Consider the following 22,047-nt stretch of genomic DNA (forward strand, 5'->3'; position numbering starts at 1 on the left):
GTAAAAATCGCTGGACCAGGAAATACAAAAAACTAACAACACATTACAGAAAACCCCAAACAGAAGAGATAAAGAGGAAAAGAAACATCAAACTAAACCGTAAAAGTTGCTAACGGCTTCCATTGTCATAAATAAATGCTGACAGAAGGGCTGCATCGCATGAACATCCACACACAACGACAAACACACTACTTGATCTGCTTCACGCACTCGTTGGTCCACTTGAAGTCCATCTGCATTCATCCTTAAGTGAAGTGTGCCTCAGTCCATTTACACAACAGAGAACCTCGTATGCAGATGAATCCAGATTTACATCTTTATTGGTTCAGGTGAGCTTTCACATAATCCTCTCCTGAATGAAGAGGACAATACTTGACAAACTACATCATTCATAGAGTTACCTCAGACTCACCATGAAAATACAATCTATTTAATCTCTTAACAATTAAGGATTTGTGCCTGAACATTTCATGAACTTAGTCACATATCTTAGTTGAGAAATTATTGGAAATGAAATGACCCATAACAACTCTGCATGGTTCAGATCAATATAACATCTATACACCAATGACAGTCATAGAGGGCAGCCTTTTATTTCTAAACTTTGACTTTATTTCTTTATATAACATTTCCCAGGTTTACAGGTGGACTTCATTTTTCAACAGCTTATTTATCAGTTAACCCATTTTTAAGACCAAAAAACGCAGGCACTCATTAGATGACATTCAGCTAGCATCCTCAGAAGATCTACTCTCACACTTTCAGGAAAAATAGCATTTGTCTTGTTGACATCAAACCACACAAACCCAGCAATAGTGAATACTTTTGATATAAACATACAAAAATAAAAGTTAACTTGAAACATTGGTTGCCAAGGAAAACTAGAGACTTTACAATCCCTAGAGGATTAAGAATTATTGCACTTGTACATCAGCCAAAAACATTAGAAAAAAGTTGCTATGAACTTTTTCACCTTTGTAGAGCTTACATTCATTTTGCATCAAATCTTTATATAATTTCTTCCGCTGCATTCACACCAGACACGATTCACGTGGCAAGAGTGTTGGATTTCAATGTTAAGTCAATGTACAGATGCAATCTGAGGTCCTGTGGCGCGATTTTGCGGTCGGGCGCAGTGCGATTTGGGCGGCAAACACAGCGGTTCGCATCAGTACTAGCTAGCGCCTCCGCTAATATATGGTAAAGCTAGCTAGTGCCTCCGCCCAGGGTCCGGCAAAGCTTGTGAGCGTCTCCGGCAGCAAATAGCAAAGCTAGCAAGCGCCACTGCCCAGGGTCCGGCAGAGATGGCTAGCGCATCCACCAAGGGCCTAGCAGCGCTAGCTAGCGCCTCCGCTAGTATATGGCAGAGTTAACGAGTGCCTCCGCCGAAGGTCCAGCACAGCTAAATAGCACCTCCGCCTATTGTATGGCAAAGCTAGCTAGCACCACCGCCCACGGTTCGGCAAAGCTAGCTAGTACCTTCCCCCAGGGTCCGGCAGTGCTACTTAGCACCTCCACTAGTATATGGCAGAGCTAGGGGGTGCTGCTGACAGGGTCCGGCGGAGCTAGCTAGCGCCTCCGCCCAGGGTCCGACAAATTTATCTAGCGCTTCTGCCTAGTCCATGGGAAAGGTAGCTAGCATCTCTGACCAGGTTTCGGCAGTACAAGATAGACTCCGCTAGTATGCGCCTCCACCCAGGGTCCGGCAAAGCTAGCGCCTTCTCCCAATGTCCGGCAGTGCTAGTTAGAGCCTCCACTAGTATGGCAGAGCTAGCGAGTGCAACCGCCCAGGGTCCGGAAGGCTAGCTAGTGCCACCGCCAATATATATCAAAGCTAGCGACAAGTATCTGGCAGAGCTGCTTGCTCATGGCTTTTTCCATTAATTATGTTTTTCTTATTTTTAATGAAACAATAATAAACGATCCTCCAGTTTATCTGTATTTCTCTCCTTTGGGTTAATGCTCAAACTGGGCCACAGACAGACGGAAGTAAAACTCTGTCAGGAGTGAAGTGCACCGCAGTGGGAGAGACTGAATGATCTGGTGAACCCCACATGCTTACCGGTGCCTCTGTAGACCTCCCCAAAATGTATAAAACCAAGCTACTCGCTCAACATCATCCACGTTTTTTATGATGTGGCAAAGAATAAAATCCAGTAAAGCTTTGGCGGTTGCTCCACAGCCGAGGCGTCAAAGGCGTCGAGCAATAAATTTGACAAATTCACATCTACCTCCTCTCTTTTGACACAGAAATCTCATCCGGTGTGAATGCACCATTAAACCTTTACATCTGGCCCAGAAATCTCTCCAATTTATTAGTCATGATGAGTCAAAGAATATTCTGCAGTGCAAACGGTTAAAATAAGAAACCTTTTATCACAAATTGTCATTTTTAACAGCTAGTGGGGGGGGGGTGGCATTTACTGTATGTGCTTCCATAAATGCAACAACACAGAAAGAAAATTAGAATCTCCACCAGTGAAGAGCAGGAAATCAACTTTCTTCTCAAGTCCAAGTCCCCACCTCTGACTAGAACTGACTCCATAACTGCAGGTTTCAGTTTCATTCCTCATTCTTGGGAGAATCCACCGTCTTATAGCCAAGAGTGTTCGACTCAAAGCCCTGCAGATCTGCACCATCCAACGCTTTGCCGAATGTTTTCATTCAAATGCTGCAAGAACAACGAGCATTTGAAGGCAAAAATCTCTGTTCTGGTCTCTCAAATCCCTGTCCAACAACATATTCCTGTTGGACTCTCATCAGCTCTTCTGTTTTCCTTTGCAGACAGAAGCCAGAGGGACTTTTTTCTCTCAGATTTGGTTTTCTGTGATCAGAGGGCGTCTGCTTTCAGCCCAGCATGGGCTGCGATGAGCCTCCAGCCTCTCGCAGAGGAACAGAATGAAAAGTTTGCTGCTGTGTGACAGAAAGCTGCAGGAGTGAAGCTCTCGCCGCTGTTTTCCTCTGTCGGGTGCCTCGTCTTTGACCGCTGCTCAACACGCCGACTCTCTGAAGATTTAATGCCACAGTCTCCGTCTCTGCAGCTTTATTTGGTTTGCTGTGTTTGTAGGTGAGTTTTTAGTGACAAAAGGTTCGTCTGATTCTTCTGTCTGTCTTTGCTGCTCAGCTGATGATACATTTTGTACCAAACTGTAGTTTTCAAACATTTTTAAATAGTTTATTGCCTCAAAAAGGCTTAAACTAAAATGTTCTCAGGTTTCTCCTTCACAGACTAAAGGTCAGTATTTGTTTATTTGTGATTTCAGACTCTAAACTGTACTTCAGTCACTGCAAAAACCCTCCTAATAGAATCCTAAATGTTTAAACAAACCAGAAACATTGAAGGAGTTCAGAAACGCATTCCTGCTCAAAAGTTATAGAACCATAAATGTTTTTTTTAACATTAACTCGTGGTTAACATGGGTCGGCTTCGTCTGGACTATGAGCGTCTGACTCGGGAGAAGAATCTTTGCTCTGTACCTCTCAGTGACTACTAGAGCTAACCTCACTGTCAATCACAGATCCAGACCACACCTCCCCCGTTCAGCCCGCCCATTTTCTTGCATTTTTAAAATCTGTGCTGAGGGTGGAGTCAGCCTCCAGCTGTCCTGTTGTGTTACCCTTTACGGTCTGCAGTGGAAAACCAGAATCAATGGTGATGCAGCAAAAAAGATTAATTTGTAATATTTTTGTTGTAAAGTTTGGCACATTAGAGCGCATCCATTTCAAGCAGACGTTTTACGATTGTTTAAGTGTAGCAGAATCAGAGTCTGAACTGCTCTGCCCTTAAACTCAGCTGTGTTTGTAACACTCGGGTTTGCGTGGGAGCGTCTCTGTGAAGAGAACAGTCCACACAGCACAGATTTTATTGTACGTCAGTCTGAACACACTAATAAAGATGTGCGTCTCCACAAACTGAACATGGAGCTTCGTTTGGACCCACAGAGACACTGCGGCATTGACGTTTGTGTGGGGAAGCGGCTGAAAACAGGATCTCCATCCTCACTGGTCCACGTTGGGTTTGATGGACCGTCTTTGAAATGCGACAGCTGCTTCAAAGCAGAGCGGATGAGAAGCTTACTGAGACGGCCACTTTCACTGGATTACTCTCTGCTGCTCTGTTTTAGTCTAATCTGTCATTTCTGCACAAACGGCTGAAATAATTCACCCCATCAATCAACTTTTTTCACCTTAATAATGACAAATCCTGAAGGCGAAACGTCTGATCGTGATTAGGGGCCTGAGTCTGACTTTAGCAGAGAAGATGATGCGTCACAATGAAGAAACCCTAAACCAGGAGTGTCAAACTCAGTCGTACAAGGGGGCAAAATCCAAAACACACCTGAGGTCACGGGCCAAACAGGATAAACATTTATTGAACACTCTAAACTACATTTTTAAAATATTAAAACAGTAACTTTTTAACATAATTGTGAACTAAATATATAACATTATCTGTGATAATGCTAGTGTGAATGCTGTACGCTAAATTTTGCCACTGAAGATGCAGCGCTGACAGCTGAAGATGCTGAAATTGATAGCTAAAAACGCTGAAGCTGAAAATGCTGAATCAGATTGTTGGCTAAAATATTAGCTTAATGGGAAATTAGACTAAAAAAAACAAAAAAAACCCTCAGGTTAGTCAAAACAGCTAGCATGTAGCTGCAAAAATAGCCAAACTGAAAAAAGCCGAAATTAGCAGCTAGCCTTTAGCTGAAATATTTGCTAAAGTCCAAAATGGATTAAAAAATGTAAAAAGCTTAAATTAGCACAAACAGCTAGCATGTGGATGAAATATTAGCTAATCTCCAAAAGAGCCTAACAAATTGAAAGAAAGAATAAAATTTGCCTAAACAGGTCGAAAGTAAGCTTAAACATTAGCTAAATTTTAAAAGCTTAAAATGCCTAAAACAGCTAGCATGTTGCTGAAAAAAATTGCTAAGATGAAAAAAGCCTAAATTAGCCAAAACAGCTATCTACAGCGATCTAAGCGGTCTCAGAAAGACGAGGTGAAACCAACCGCTTGGTTGTGTACAAACACTCCCTTTCTTCAGCGCCTTTAGCATCCACCGATGCGCATCCTGCTTAATTACTTTTTCATGAATCCCTCCTGAAGGAATTGCTCCTCTCAAGGTGACCTCGTCTTACTGGGACACTCTGCGGCAGCACTCCCACCTTCCTGCCATCAAATCCCCCCAGGCCACAGCGTGTCCCTGCATGGGCCTGAGAGCCAGTGCAAATGGAAAGGTGTCAAAGTGAGCCAGAAAGGGATCACTTGTCCTGTTTGCCTCCATTAGGAAGTCTTTTTTTGGGTCTTTCTTCAAAGCTTCTCTTTGTGCAGATGGTAACTTTAAACTCTGTTGATCTGTTGATTTAAGATTCTTTTAATGGTTTATAAATGTTTTTATGGTCTTGGGCCTTGTTATTTAAACCTTCAGAACGGAGCGCATTCTTCTTTGTTTTGCAGCCTCTGCAGTTTGTGATTGGAGCTGATAGAGCAGCAGTAATGTTTGGTATCTGATTTAAGCTTCGCGCTGCTGTGAGCGCTCATGTGCAGATATCCATCAGGCTGATTTTCTTTGGCTGGAAGCAGCAGTGAACCGACCTCACCTCCACTTTCACAGCCTCTACGCTCCAGAAGTCATGTGACCTCCTGCCAGCCTCCGCCTTTACAATGACAGGCTTGGTTAACTACAATTTGACGCCTGTATAAAGGTCACGGGTCCATAGCAACCATTCGGTTTTTTCTTTGTCTTGGGGTGAAAAACACATGTGGCTTTTTTCACGTCTCTACTTTGAACTAAAATTGCAGAATTTCCTTAGCAACAGAATTATTTCCTTTTTACTCCAATGAAAAATACTGTTTATGCATTAAATTACATATAGATGCTTTTGTTTTTAGAGGCAGACGTGATGGTGTTTATGGAACCGTAGAAAAAGTATGATTGTTCATATTTTTCAAAAGGTTTAATTGGACAAAATGATGAAGTCTGGATAACAAATCTGTAGATTTAGACATCTACATCAGATATAATTACGAATATTGGATTAATGAGGAAATTAAAAAAAAATGTAAAGACTGGAAATCATCAAGAAACTAAATATGCACACTTGGCAATTTAACAAAAAAATAAATAAAAAAATCAGAGCTTAGTGTGGTTTTCTTTGAATTTAAGGTGTTTCCACTAGGGGGCGTACTGCAGTCTGAGATCGATTCTCTACCTACACATCCAAAGTAACCGAGTCAAGGCGGATTTAAGGACAAAGAGGGGGCGGGGCTATTAGAAAATAGAGCGAGATAGCAGTTGAAGATTGAGTTTGCCTCAATAGCCCCGCCCACAAAGAGGTGGTACATACAATTAACATAAAAACAAACAAGATTGAGCAAAATAAACAGCAACTCAAAGCCTGTTGTCATGGAAAAGTGGCTATAGAAGTCAGGCACGCTTTTTTAAACACTTTTGACTACCGTAACTCTTCAACAATTTACAAAATGTATGTAATTCCAACGGATTCTGAAGGAGGGAAAAGCGTCTTGTTAGTAATGTGTTGCAGAACGCAGTGAAGCCAATAGAAAAGTTGCTTTTCTCTGACTCAGAATCAGCCGATTCATGGTAAATTGTCTAAGATTTATTAAGAAGTGTGTTATTTTGTGTCAATGATCCATGGCTCCTTCCAGTAGTCATTTGAGGAACTGCAACATTGAGCACTTTCTGGTTATTTAAAGGGTAACCAAACAATAAATCAACTTTTTTTGTCTGTTAACCTCTATAAATGATGCCTGTTGCTACATTTTTGACGATTTAAATAAAATTCCTGAAGTTACAGTCTAAAACCATCTGTGTGCTGCCCCCTACAGTTTGAAACGAGGTATTACAGTTGAATGTTGTGATTGGTCAGCTGGTGTAAGTCCCACGTCATTTCAGAAGTTTCACGTCATCATGCTTTGCAACTCCAGGATAAAAGCCCCATCCATGTTTAATTCTTTGACGCTCAAGTGTTAGCAAGTTAGCTTTAGCATGGCTTGTAGGTGTATGATCAAAAATCTACCGGCTTACACAACTTGAATCCAGCGAACTCTGTTCTGGTGATGGATTAACAATGACCATTTCACTTGGGATTGTTAGCTTAATACGTTAGCCTTTATTAACTTATGATGCTAGCATCATTTTACCACTGAGGCACTGGTCCCCTTCAGTCCTACAAACCCTCAGCTGTGTCGGGTGTTGTGCAAAGATTTGTATCCCGTCGCTGGCGTCGTTGATTTGTTTGTGACACTCATATTTCAGGTATTATATTCAGAGAAAAATCCTCAACCTCCCCAGAAAGTTCTGTGGTGAAACCATAGATGTATATTATCATAACTTTATACATATCACACTATAGCACAATATACAATCACTGGGTGAAACTGGCATCACTTTCCATCACTGAAGACACAGTGTAGCCTCACTTAGCCACGCCCCTTTTTAAAATAAATCTGGGCTGAGACTGAAGTCAGCTTCCAACTGTTCCTGATGTGTTGCCCTTTCATTTTTGGGAGTGAAAAGTGAGGTTCAGAGCACAAAGAGTATATTTCTACAGTGATGTCTCACTTTGACTCAAAAAAAAGTCCATTTTCATCTATTTTATCCTGAAATGAGGAACATTAAAGTTCCACCACCCTTATTAATCTATGTATGTTTCAATGAAGCACCAAAGCATTTAGGGCCCACATTTGCACTGTTGCCATAGCAACATAACACAAGCAGTGGATACATGCTTTCATGAGGCCTGAAGCATTGGAGCCGAGGTGTAGCTGCGCTCTGTTGGGTGGATTTGGGGAGGATGAAGATCACAACCATCATCTTCACAGACACCATCGTGTCCGGAATGTTCTCTCGACACGAGTCGTGTAAGACTGCGAGTGTAGGTGGGTCAGGTCTGCAGGCAGAGTGATTCTCTGCTTCCTAGACTCACAGCTTCAAGCACGTCTGACACGCTCGTCCAAAGCTGCCGCCAGCGCTCTGAACGTACACTGTGATGGCACGCCAGCTCTGCCGGACTGATCCGTTTGTGGGTGAGCGGGTTTCCTTATCAGGTGAAAGCACAAAGCATGCTGGGACGTACCGTAGGACATGGGGAGGTCCAGATCGCCCTGCCAGGACATGGGGCCCGACTCGTCTATGGATTGCTGCGCTGTAGGAACAACAACAGGTCACTTGTTTAGGAATTCTTCTGAATCCAACGTGACTTCAGATCCAGAGACAATAGCGGCAGAATCACGCCACGCTGCCTCCACGTTGGCCGCGCTCGAAGTGTTACTTTCGGCTCAGAGGTGTGGATTTTAGTTAAGAAATGTGTGACTGTGCAAGATGTCACTTCAAGCCGTTGCGTAACTTCCACAGAGCTGAAACAAAGTTTTTTGACTATATTTTATGACACATCGTCATGCACAGACTTTTGGCAGGAATGGATGAAAGAGCGACGCTGTGCCGCTGAACGCATCATCGTTGTGACCTTTAGCGAGGAGAAAACAGCGGCTTACCTTTGAGGTGGCCACGGCCCAGAGTCACAAAGCCAGACGAGATGAAGTTGTGCATGTCTGGGCCTCCAGGGCGTAAAGTGTCTTTGCCGTAATGACCTGGAGAGACAGAACAATGAAAGATTAAACGGATCATCTGAACTTTGAACACCCACTCCAATAAAACTGTGTTTTGGTGGTTTTAACGTGTTCTTGTGGCATTTTTCTGATGATTCAAGACATTTTTTAGTCCATTATTTAGTCTTATTTTTTAAATCTACAGGACAAACATATTTCTATTAACCTATTTTACACTCAGGTGTTTTACTTTGATTAATGTTAAATGCAACATTATTAAAATAATACATAAAAAAACAACTTTATTGCTTGTTTTTGCTTTTTTTCCCCAAAGAAACTTTTTCAAAGTAACTCCTTTATTGATTTCCAATCAAAGTCTGGAGTTTCTCCTTATCATTAAAGTGTTTTATTTTCCATCACAATTTAGTTTTATTTCTGTTATTTTTAGTACAGCAGCAACATACTGGGCTGGAAAAGCCCCCAAGAACCCCCCATGACGAGATGAAAAGTTGTTTTGTGGATTTTTTTTAGAAAATGAAATTGCATAAAAGGTGTGAAGATGCCGAGAAAGATTTTCTAAATCTGCCTCCAAGTGATCAATTTTATATTAAATCTTAACAAAAACAGCCTGAAAAACATTATAAAGTTTTGGATTACTGTCATTACGTCACAGTAAAGATGGAGTACGAGGGAAAAAAACAACTGTGATGTTAATAAGATGCTGCTGTTAAACAGTGAATTCAATTTGTGTTAATTTAAGTGAATTAATTTTGTTATATTTATTCGCCTCAACTTAAAGTAAAGTTGGTAAAAATACTGTCTGACTTTAAACTGGTCAGCAATTACTTACAGATGACACATTTGACTGCTCGTTAGCATCATAGCAGCACTGTCTAACACAGCTGTCTCTAAAGTCACGTTAATCTGAAGCCTCTGCTTCCAAAATCTCCTCTGAGGGGGCGTGGCTTTTGGAGTAGCTCCGCCCCGATTCCCCCGTTTGATTACAATCTGTCTCACTAAGATAAATCTTCACCGCTGCTTCATAAAAACATCCATCAAAATGGGTAATGTCCAGCCGTCTGGTTCTGATCCGGATGTCAGCTCGGACGAGGAAGTGAAGATCTTCCTCTACAAGTGGACCCATCAGAATGGTATTGTTCCCCACACGATTGTTAAAAGTCTCCACCCGCCACCTGCCAAAATAAAAGTTACTCAAAGGTGAGCTACAGGAGTGACTGAGCGTTGGTGCATTTGTTTAGCTCGTGTGTAGATGGTTCAGGAGGAGCATTAAAGAGGAAATACATGAATCAAAAGAGGCTAATATACATGACTAATCTGACACAAACGTTTACTCACCATGTGGCGACTAAACCCTTTAACTCTTACTCGCCAAAGAGGATAAAAGTGCTAAATTTGGACCCTGAGGACACGCATACATATATACATATATATAGTAAATTAAACTTCAATTTGCATTTGAGGAGCAGACCAAAAAAATACTGTTGGAAAAAGATTATATTTGTGACGTAGAACCAACAACAACGATCCACAAACTCCCCCCTTAACGTCATGTCTCCACTAGGAGATGAATAGATCCAGGAACGTCTTTGATTTCCTCGTCTGAGCTGGAATCTGGATCTAAGATGTACGGTTGGATAGCTTAAATATTGTTGCCATCTTTGTTGTATCAGTAATGTTAGGTTGGGGGTGTGGGGGTCTATAAGCTAGCAGGAGATCACGAAAACAGATGGGTGATGGGAAGGGGGGTGGGGGTGCTCCTCACTAACAGTCCCACCCACAACTCAGAGGAGAATTTCTAATGAACTCCTGCTGCTCTGAGAAAAAAGGAACTAGAAACAACAGAGTTTTGGATGTTGGCTAAAAATCATCTAATTAAAAGATAATAACTTGGAACGCTTTGAAAACAGATCAGAAGATGATCTGATGATCTGATCAGAGGATGATCAGAGTGGAACCACAGAGACTGTTCAGATGTCAGGATTTCCTACAGAGCACGAGGATAGGTCTGACACCCACATCTGCTTCACATGTTCATATCAGACGGTAGCAAAAAGAATAAGTATAATTATAATAAAAGGTGATCTATACTCTTTTTAAATGTTTTCCTCTTTTGTAATACATAGTGGAAAAAGTGGGAATTTTGGAAGATCTTGTGTTGAAGCACAAAGTGGAACTCCATCTTGAAACGAATAAACTGAGAAACATTTACATTCGTTCAGAGGAAAGAGAGATGGATGCTCAACAGGTGGATAAACTAAAGTGACAATTGAGCTTTTTTCATATAAAGTCTCCAACTGTCCTCATTAGTGGAAATGCAGGTGAAAATGGTCAAACCTGTAAATATCAAGGTCATCGACCGCTCAGTGAATCCATAGAGAGAGAACACTCATACACATTTTTTTCTATGGGTATGCTGCGGGTGACAGGTCGTACTGAACATCTAAGGAGAAGTAAGTGGCTGCATGTGATTAGGACATCCACAAGGATCCCATCTATGTGCATCTTTTTATGTTTTTGCTTATGAGAGCATTCCTGCTAACATTTTTTAGGCTTTTTAGTTCTAAAATCAGCTTAAGGACTGCTCATTAGTCAATAGGAAGTTTAGGTTTTCTTTTGTTTGAATCAGTTGGGTCAAAAATTCACTTTCAGACACTTTTTTGTATGAAGCCATTTAAGCTGTAAGACAGACGTTCGATTTAAATCTTCATTTTGTCCTTGAAGAATAATTAAACTGCTGCCATTGAGGCCTAAAAGGCTGAAGAAACATTACAAGAACAGAAAAGTAATAAAACAAAATGATTTTTTGAGGTTTGGTCCACAACTTCATTTTTTTGTCCAAATCTGACAAATTTGCATCATAACATTAAATGTTTAAGAATCTTGTTTACTTCAGCTGAATGTTATCTTGTGTTATTTGGTGCCATTTTTTTAAATCAGCATCACTTCGACAAACATAAACTACCGTTCAGTTTAAAGAAACACTGAAGCAAAAAGTGTCGTACCAGACAGCAGAAGTCTGAATGACTTTTTGTTGTCAAATTTTGACTGGAGTGGTCATCTGTCGACGGCTCATATCTGTGACATCAGTTGTGAAAAAGACGTCTTAAATTTTGATGACTGCTGGCACAAATCAACCCTTTTTCCAGCTTCACGGACGGAGAATGTTGAAAATGTGGACGTTTCCATGGCAACATGTTAAGATGAAAGGATTTGTTGACTTAAAAGCCTTTTTTTTAGATGAAGGGGATTTTGGCAAATCATTTATCATTTTTTCCATTGTGGTAGTATAATTATTAATAACAGAGCTCCCATTTGCAGTGTTTGAAGCGCTCATTAGAATCCTCTGTAGAGATGTTTGAGGAAGCGAGCGTGCGCCTGAACCGTCCTCCAGCGGCCGCGAGGTGAAGTGCGACTGCGGATGATGTCTACATTTGCCCCGTGAGGTGTGCGCTGATGATTCATAACCCCTGCATCCTCTGAGGACCAGACCTGCTGAAATCACACAGCCGGAGCTGCTGACTGAGGATAAAAAAGCAGCTTTAATATCTGCTAAAGCCAACGTTACATCATGGAAGAGAAAACGGCTCCAGCAAAGCGGAGGTCTCGTTTGAAGAGAGCCGGCTGCACTAGGAAGGCTCATTTATCAAATCAATAATTTATTGTTGCTTGTGCTTAATGTAAGGGGATATTACCCCAAAGGCAACGTCTTCACGTAAGTTGATCCCCATTTCTTACATTATTATATCACCACTAAAGCAGTGGTTGCTGCAGGTCCCAACAGGAGGAAAATCATGGGAAAGCTTCAAACAGCCTCCACAAGTTTGAACTGCGTAGTTTACAGTTTTTTATTTAAAAAATCTCATTATTACTTTATAATGTTTCAGTTTTAGCAAACATTTGACTCACTTTCTAATGAGCCAGATGCTGACATCCGATTCAATACACACAATTAAAGACAAAAGCTTATGTGACACATAAGCACAAAACGTTATCGACAAAAACAATTTCAAACCAGTTTCCATTAAATCCTAATTATGTGAATAAACAAAAAACAACACGTGATTTATCATTAAAAACGAACAATACTTTGATTTAAAGCAGATACATTCACATTTCTGTAACACCACTAGCGCTCATCATTTTCTATCAAAGAAGACATCGGCGTCTCATTCAGGCAGTGGAGCGGCGAGCGGCTACGGATGAAGAGATTTTGGGAAATGGTGGTTGGTGATTTTACAACAATTCTGCATGACATGAGGAGCTGTGACGCTGTGGGACCCATCTTGGTGTCTGCTTAGCGTGGTATCCGGTTGTTGGTCACATGATTCATTTAATTTAAATAAATTGTTTCCATTGCAGTTTTGCGAAATCTTTCCATTTCGACACGCCTCAAAAACCACCTCGTCCAAGCGCGAAAACTTTCCATAAATGGAGGTTTTTTTTTTAAATTATCTTGTTTCCGTTTGACAAACTTTTTATTTTTTTGAGCAATCTTATGTTAACTAAGATGAATAACCTATACTAGCTAAACTCTCCTCTATTCTTTATCATTTATTTTATTCAGTTCTCTGTGTTTCTGTTTTTGGTGCAGTGTGATTCAGGTGTTGTTCCTGTTTCGAGATTTCAGATTCCTGGTGGATCGCCTGTGCTGCTGTTCTTGGCTGTGGACCTCGCCTGCGGCTCATCTTGGCCGTGGACCTCATCACTGGCTCATCTTGGCCGTGGACCACGCCTCTGGCTCATCTTGGCCGTGGACCTTGTCTCTGGCTCATCTTGGCCGTGGACCACGCCTCTGGCTCATCTTGGCCGTGGACCTCGTCTCTGGCTCATCTTGGCCGTGGACCTTGCCTCTGGCTCATCTTGGCCGTGGACCTCGTCTCTGGCTCATCTTGGCCGTGGACCTTGTCTCTGGCTCATCTTGGCTGTGGACCTCGTCTCTGGCTCATCTTGGCCGTGGACCTCGTCTCTGGCTCATCTTGGCCGTGGACCTTGTCTCTGGCTCATCTTGGCCGTGGACCTTGTCTCTGGCTCATCTTTGCTGTGGACCTCGTCTCTGGCTCATTAGGGCCATGGACCTCGTCTCTGGCTCATCTTGGCCGAGGACCTTGTCTCTGGCTCATCTTGGCCGTGGACCTCGTCTCTGGCTCATCTTGGCCGTGGACCTCGTCTCTGGCTCATCTTGGCCGTGGACCTCGTCTCTGGCTCATCTTGGCCATGGACCTCGTCTCTGGCTCATTAGTGCGGTGGACCTCGTCTCTGGCTCATCTTGGCCCCGGACCTCGTCTCTAGCTCATCTTGGCCGTGGACCTTGCCTCTGGCTCATTTTGGCCGTGGACCTCGCCCCGACCAGTCCCTCAGTCCTATCTGGCTGAACTCTCTTTAAATATGTATTTGTTGAGCTTGATAAGTTAATTCTTCTTTAACAGTCCTGGCAAATCGCCTGTTTGCCCTGAGATAGAACTTTCCCTCATGTGAACATCCTTAAGGTTTCTTTTTTTTTCCTGAATCAGGTTTTTCCTTTCCGGGAAGGAGGTTCTAAGGACAAGGATTACTGGTTTTATTTAGTCTGTTTAGTTTTAAGCTACCATTTATATTTTGCGACTGATTTTCTGCTTCAGTAAAATTACTGCTGTGAACGCTAATGAGGCACTTGTTTTATGATATTAGGCTGTATAAAATTGATATGTTTGAAAGTTCACTAATAAGACAAGAAACTTCCAAGCCATCTGCTAAAATCTGAATAAACATTTGATAAAGTTTTAAAAAGTGAAAAATAATATGTGAAACTAGATGGTCGGTGCCTAAATAGTCGAGTAAATTATCTTGTGCTACAAAAATATAGAAATAATTCTAAATCAAGTGTAGAACAAAACTAAAACAATCAAGACGAATGGCATAAATTGTTGCAAAAATATTAATTTTCTTGAAAATATTTAAAGAAAGAAACTAAAATAACTTAAAAACTCAATTCAAAAGAATTACATTTGAAATGAAACTGAGAAAACTAAAAATACAACTATAAAAAATGAAAAAATGAAAAACGTAAATCACAACTTTTCAGTACAAATTACTTTTTAAAAGTCAATTCCAAAGCAATTTACAACCTTTAATTTGAAAGGACCAGTCAGATTTATAAAATAGAATTACAATTCCTGATGATGGAGTTCATAATTTTTCTCTTCATTGTTTGTATTTACAAAACTGTAAAAGTTTAAGGATGATCCATTATTTCAGTTTAGGAAAAGGAAAAATCTAAAAGTAATCAGGTCATTTCTTTCATATGTAAACTTATTCTAAAAGTGCTCAAATGGGACATAAAACGAAGGCTTGTCGTCTCTCGTTCAAGAGTTTATCTCCAAATTATTTTCTGTTTGCAGAAGTCAGACGTAGAACATGCGTGTTCTGTTCTACAGATGCTGGTGACCTGAAATTACATCTACGACCAAAAGCTCCATCAAACCTGAAGGAAGTGAACGACAGTTTTCACTTCGACCTGAACATCAACATGTCAGCTGGTTAGAACGGTTTCTAAAGCTACTTTGAATGAAATGTTTGGACAGAAAATGCAGATTTTCCTCACCTGGTTCCTCAGTAAACCTCCAAACACAGCAGGAAGTCTGATGGACCGTACCATCTGGAGGCACACTGAGGGGTGTGATTTAAGTTTAGAGAGTTTGTGGTGGGAAAACTACCATTAAGGGAGAAAAACTTCAGAGTTTTAGTGTTTAGAAGCTTCTCAAGCTTAATAAGGTTCATATTAAAAGGTATATTTATGTTTGGTCTCATAGGAGCTTGGAGATGTGATCACATTAAAAAACACTGCTTTTTTTTTTACCTTAATTACTATAGAAATCTGCACATCAGGGATGGAATCGAAAATCATCAGTTATGAAGTTTTAAGATTCCTCCACTTTCAAAGACATTCACACTTCAGTGGATCCATCTTAAATCAGTCGAATGGTAGATTCTCCATTTCAGTCCTTTAATCAACAACTAAATTAAAAGTTTCACACCATTTTTAACTTGAAAAAGCTTCTCTTGTGGAAAAAAATCAACTTCAAACAATACATGTTTTTTAACTGAGAAAATGTGTAAAAATTTATGGTTTAGTTGAGTTTTGATGTAGAAAATGAATTATTAATGCAGAAAGCAAATACGATCAGACCCAGAATTAAGCTTTACGCAACAGAAAAGATTTTTTTTTTTGGTGCAGTTTTAACACAGATGGTTGTTTCTTGTTGAAAGTTATGTTCTTGTGGCATTTTTTCTAAAGATGGAGGACATATATATACAGAAAATTAAGCTGACAATGGCATTTCTGAGTATTTTTTTTTATTTAAATCCATGTGAATCAGGAGCAGAAGAAAAACTGTAGTTTGAAAGAGAGCTTATTTGTGACGTAGAACGTTCTTTTTCGGTAGGCTACAAGCTCCCTGCCATGCAGAAATTACTAAAAAAATGACCTTTTTTTAAATTATGGCTAAAATGACATCATCAGAATAAAAAGACCACTGGGAACGCTTTGAAAATAAATCAGAAGATAATCAGAATGGGACTTTAAAAGCTGTTCATGTTTACGTAAGTATTTTATTTATTTTAAGGCGGTGTATTTCTCATTTTCTTTACTTTCTAAAAAATGTTTCTCTGCTTCTCTTTGGGAGGAAGGTAAGTTCTTCCATCACAGTTTCTCTGAACAGTCCTGAAACTTTTGATGAATATTAGATGAGAGGTCATTAGAGATAGCCTGGATTAGAGTTTACACAAAGCGAGATCTATTTTTGAGTCGTGGCACAAACTTAAAGGCAGAAAGAAGTAGGTTCTTGTAATGGCTCTGCAGCTTCAAACAAACAAAGCTGAGATAAAGTGATTAAAATTCAGAGGAATGAGGAAAATGAGCCTTTTTTCTTCATCACGGCCTGCATCCACATGTCGGATGAAGATGCTGATGGCGAGAACGGTGACACGAGAATAAAACCGCTGAATCTGGGACACCATACTAGGGCACTTAGCGAGCCAGCTGCTCCCCAGAGTCGGGATCTGGAGACCAACGGGGTAAAAGTAGGAAGAGCGGCGCTGCACGCCGGTTATCTGGACAGAGATCCCCGTGTCGACTGCACATTACTGCCATCTCATTTTTGAGTCCATGCTGACTGAGCTTACAAAGTTTTATTGATTGTGGAGAATTAGAAAAGTGCCACCCACCGTGGTTTGATGCCATGGTGTGAACGGGCGTGTAGTGGTTCTTGGAGGTCCTGACCGGAGTCTCGTCTTTGGGGGACCCATCCATCTCCGCCATGTCTTCGTGTTCGTACTGGTTTATGGGAACAGGTCCTTGTTGCCTCAGAATATCGGCCAACGCTCTGGAAGAAAACCAGAAAAAAAAGAATAAAAAAAAATAATAATAGAAAAGTTCAGCTAAAAGCAAAGTTCCTCCGTTCTGGAGCTTTACAGAAGAAGATGTGGTTTCTTGAAGGAAATAAAAGAGCAATTAAGTGTGTCAATGTCAGCCTAACACAAGTGCACAGTCCACTTTCCCATAACTCTGTGACTTTGGGAAATGTACAGAGTATTAATAGTATTTCCCTTCCAGGACAGGCACATTTTCGTTTCTTTTTCGCAGACAGAGATGACCTGATTTTGCATTGTCCCAGTTGCCTCGTCGTGTGCAGCACGAGTCTTAGTTTGCGACAGAAAGGAAGGATCAAACTCCAGAGTCACTGACATGAAAAGTGCACTGGTCTTTTCCAAAAAGATCGTCTTAGTAAAATACACACAAAAACACAAAAATAATGTATTCCTGAAAGAAGAAGTTTGTATTAAAAATCAACCTATTAATTTGATCTAATTTTTAAAAATAGTTATGGCTTCTCAGAAACATCTTCACATTAAAAAAAAAGGTCAAATCTTTTTTCAACTTAATGGTGTTGCTAGCTTAGCTAAGTAACTCATCATAAACTTCTTAAGAGATTTAAAATCCATCTACAAAAAATGGTTTCCATTTATAATGAAATTATTTTAACAAACATCTGCAAAAGGGTTAAAAGGATTTTTATAACAAATACTACGGTAAATTGTTCAGATAATTGCTTAAAAATATTTAAAGATTTAGTGTGATTTTAGCTAAATTAGCATGTTATGCTATCATTATTTGCTAAAGTTATCTCGTAATTTTTCTTAACACGAAGCTATATTATTTAAGAAGATAATTTAGAATGTTTTATTATTATTGTTGTTTACAAAAACGTTTTTTAAGATTTCACATGAGCTATTTCTGAATCCCTTCAGAACTCACATCCAAGTTCGTCATTTCGTTGAGCTTTATTTCCCAGAATTCACTGCGAAGACCACTGTGATATTGACCACAATGCATTGCGTTTGAGCCTTTTTTGCGGGGGAAAATGTGTTTAAATGTATGTTTTATATAAATAATCGATGTTTTCATCATCAGAACGCGGTTAATTCATAAATAGACGTCGTAAAATGCTCATATTTTCACGTGACGTCACACATCGCCGGATGTGTGATGAGTCTCTTCCGGATCGTATTGTTTAGAATGGGAAAGCTGACTGCTGAATGCTTTTAAAGCAATTTTACATAAATAATAAAGGGTAACCTAACCAATTTCAACCCAAATGTGTACAATATTTATTTTATAAATGTCATACCTGGTTGTATTGGTTTTCTCATCTTAGATCGTTTACAAATCAAAGAACAAATGTCAGTAATCCTTCAGAATGCATCTCAATTGCTTCCCCCAAATTCCTATGGATATTAAACGAGTCGTGGATTATTTTTCTCTGACAATCTGGTTAAAGTTAGACGAAGGTTACAAGTACTTCACTGAATCCCGCTTGTTTGATTATGAAGGTAATTAGGATTTTAATAATCTGTGCTAATGCTAGCGCTAGCATTAGCTTTGTGTTTGAGACAGGAGCTGCAGAAGATCTTTTCTGTCCATTTAAAAGTTGCCTAAATTACAGTGCCCACATAATCCTAGTAAACAGAACAAAAGTCTTGTCTGACATTAAAGTTATTCCTGTTGTCATGTTTTCTACTGCGATCAGTTAGCTGCTGTTAGCTTTGTTCTAACATCACTCCTCTTTGTTTTTGTTCATAAGTGTGTCTGATCTCCGGGAAAATAAAGGTAAAACATGATTAAATTACTTGGAAGCTGTTGCCAAAAATATAAAAGTGAATATTTTCCACTTAATGTTATAAAATGCGTTCACCCAGAGATTATATTTTTTATGTGGCCGCTCTTATTTTGAAAGGTGAAACTACGTGCCTCAATAGCTGGTAACATTTTCAATGAACCAAACCATTCCTGTCTTTACAATTATTCCCTAAAATATCCCGTAAAACAAATACATTTATCCTGGGAAGAGATTAAAATCTGTGCAGACACACAGCGATGAGCGTCTTTGCTGAATGTATTGAATGTGGACAGCATGGATTTCTATCTTTTATGGTGATCGAACTTAAAATACATGGAACTAACATCAACCAAAATAGAACCACTTAGAATAATATCTGCTCAAATGAAAAGTCGAAATTTTCAATAAAACATCCAATATTTAAGGATTATTAAGCTTAGTATTTTGATTTGAAAACGTTCTGAGAGGAAATGAAAATACAGTTCATAAAATAAATATTTTACATTTTTCTGTTGAAATTGGTAAGGTTACCTTCTATTATTTATGTAAAATTGTGTTAAACCGCGTTCAGTTCGTATCCCGCTGACGGCCCCGTGAAGAGGGTCTATGGATTATAAAAAGCTAAAATGATTTTTTATTCGTCCAATCGAGTGCCCGAGTGTCTGCATTAGTTTTAAAATCAAGGACACTAGATAGTCCTGACCTGCATTATGTAGTTTATTAATAGTAAAGGACCAGTAAAGTCATTGTAAAACACTCGGTTTCCAGTTTAACCAGGAAGTCACACCCTACAAAATAAAAGTCTCACACTCTTAAAAGGCATCACCATGGAAACGTCCACATTAGCCTCAGCGGTGTCGGTGATTTTATATTTAATAAAGAGTTTATGTCACATCAAGTGTTGAAAAAAATTTTTTCTTTACAGTGTTGCTTAATAAAATGGTGTTGCTAATGCTAATGTAGCAACAATATTGCATTAGCTCACTTTTATTTCTTGAGTGTCTAGAAGGTGAGAGTGTCTCCTCTCCTTTGCAAGAGTTTCATAATTCATTGGCGGCATAATTGGGATTTCAAAGTAAAGCTACAAATGTCTCCTTGGTTTTATAAGACTTACTCAAGTCAAAACCAATCAAACTTGACTTTAATTGGTGTCATAAGAGCTTTTCTTCAGCATCTACTGCACGATTCCATCAAATCACAGCAATTTCCACTTGTCACAAGCGTCTTGGAGCTGCAATCAGACAACAAAAGCTCCCGTCTCATCGCTCAGCAGGCACAAGCTGCATCTCAGTTTGCAGACGTGATCAATACCACCTGCTTAAATGACAGGCTTCGGCTCTCACTCACATTTCTGGTGTTTGCTGAAGGTCACGCAACAAACCGAAAAGGTCTGCCAGCGGCTCAGTATTCCACTCATGCGTCACTCATGAAGGTGGGAGTCAAAAATCACTAATAAGAATGTTTTAGTGAAACGGTGGGACAGACACTTTGAATGAAACATCCAGATTTGTTGGTCAAACGTACTTGAAAGCTGAGAAATTCCCTTCATGACTGAAAATCGCTCAGATGTTCTCTCATTATAATGCAGATTCAAGCCGTGGTTGAACGCAGCGACCTCCTCTACCCCGAAGAGAAGCCGAATAAAAGGAGGTGACTCAAATACCTCCTGAAAAATGGCGTGACTAATCTGCCCTTCTACTCTGATAAGTGGCAGGAGCCTTCAGCCTCAACATGACTAAACCTCGATTCTGAATCCATCATTGTGAAAGTGACAAACCTTCAACACCTGGCTTGGAGGAAACGTTTCCGTCACATTCATTCAAGTGTCGGTTCAATGTTTTATGATTGATAAATATGTGTACATGAAACATTTAAAGGTCTCCTTAGCAACCGCTGTTTACTGTAGCCCCGCCCACATCATTATCAACCAAGCAGGACTCAGAAAATCCTTTGAGCTGTCCTCTATGACCTGGTGACACCTAAGAATAAACACGTTTTCTTTTCAGGGTCGCCAACAACCGTCAACAGTTTCCTGTATTTCTGGAGTATAAGCCTCAAGAGCAAAACAGGTCAAATCAAGAAGAAGAAAACCATATATAAGTCGCTCTGGAGTGTAAATTGCATTTTAGGGCGAAAAGTGAAGTTTCAGAACAAATCAGCCTAGCCCAGTATAGCTAAAATAAATGTAAAAATTAAGTAAATGTAAGAATGCTAATCTTTTGATCTGTGTAAGAAAAAAAAATCTTTTTTGAAAAAAATCAAAGTTTAAGAGGAAAACCATCCGATTCTCTTCTATGTTTGTCTTTGACGACACTTCTTCTTCTGCTACTGTTGGTAAATATACTCAGATGCAGCGCCCTCTGGTGGTAGATAAATAATACAAATGTAAATGTGAGTACAACAAGGATTTAGCATAGCTTAGATATAATTTTGCACCAAATGAATTAATTGTTTTCTGTTTTATTTAATGAAAGACGTTTGTTTGCGCTTGTCACGCGCTTGTAACAGTTTGACTTTTATTTAATTTCAACCTAGCAATTAGAAAAGCCTCATTGTTCTGAGCAGATTGCAGATTGCAGATTGTTCTGCATTGTATTTATCAAGGATTTTCATCCATCCATCCATCTTCTTGACCGCTCTGTCCCTTTCGGGGTCGCGGGGGTGCCGGAGCCTATCCCGGCTACTGAAGGGCGAAGGCGGGGTACACCCTGGACAGGTCGCCAGTCTGTCGCAGGGCCGCAATCACTCACACATCCACTCTCACATTCACACCTAGGGGCAATTTAGAGTCACCAATTAACCTATGAAGCATGTTTTTGGACGGTGGGAGGAAGCCGGAGTCCCCGGTGAGAACCCACGCATGCACGGGGAGAACATGCAAACTCCACACAGAAAGGTCCCAGCCGGGATTCGAACCGGGGCCTTCTCGCTGTGAGGCGAGAGCGCTAACCACTTGCGCCACCGTGCAGCCCTATATCAAGGATTTTATTTTGCTTTTTTGTTTTGAAATAATTTATTAAAAAAAAAATCTCTTTCAGATTTAACACCAGGTTTAAAAATCTTGGCAAGTTTCTGCTCCATGACTTGCTTGTAACTGCTCTTTTATTTTTTGATAGTGGAGCTAAATTGTGTGTTTTGTTTTACATGTTTTTGCTTGATGCTGACACTTTAGCTTAACTTATTTAGCTCACGCGGATGTTTCTACATTTTTTAACATTTTCAATCAAACCCAAGTGTTTTTCAAACCAGCTGATGATGTGTGAGACAAACAACAACGATTTAAAACTGCCCTCC

The 22,047-nt window shown here is 40.1% G+C and overlaps 1 protein-coding gene across 1 annotated transcript in view; it reads right to left on the reverse strand.

Moving 5' to 3' along the window:
• The window catches only part of LOC112146360 (protein shisa-6), a 101,970-nt gene that overhangs the window by 64,344 nt on the left and 15,579 nt on the right, over positions 1 to 22,047 (reverse strand). The window contains exons 3-5 of the mRNA XM_024272149.1: positions 16,802 to 16,959; positions 8,525 to 8,620; positions 8,107 to 8,175 (exon numbers count right to left, since the gene is read on the reverse strand). Coding sequence (XP_024127917.1) covers positions 8,107 to 8,175; positions 8,525 to 8,620; positions 16,802 to 16,959 — 323 coding nt within the window. The remainder of the gene's footprint in view (positions 1 to 8,106; positions 8,176 to 8,524; positions 8,621 to 16,801; positions 16,960 to 22,047) is intronic.

Source organism: Oryzias melastigma, linkage group LG8 (genome assembly GCF_002922805.2).
Source record: "Oryzias melastigma strain HK-1 linkage group LG8, ASM292280v2, whole genome shotgun sequence".
NCBI lineage: Eukaryota > Metazoa > Chordata > Actinopteri > Beloniformes > Adrianichthyidae > Oryzias > Oryzias melastigma.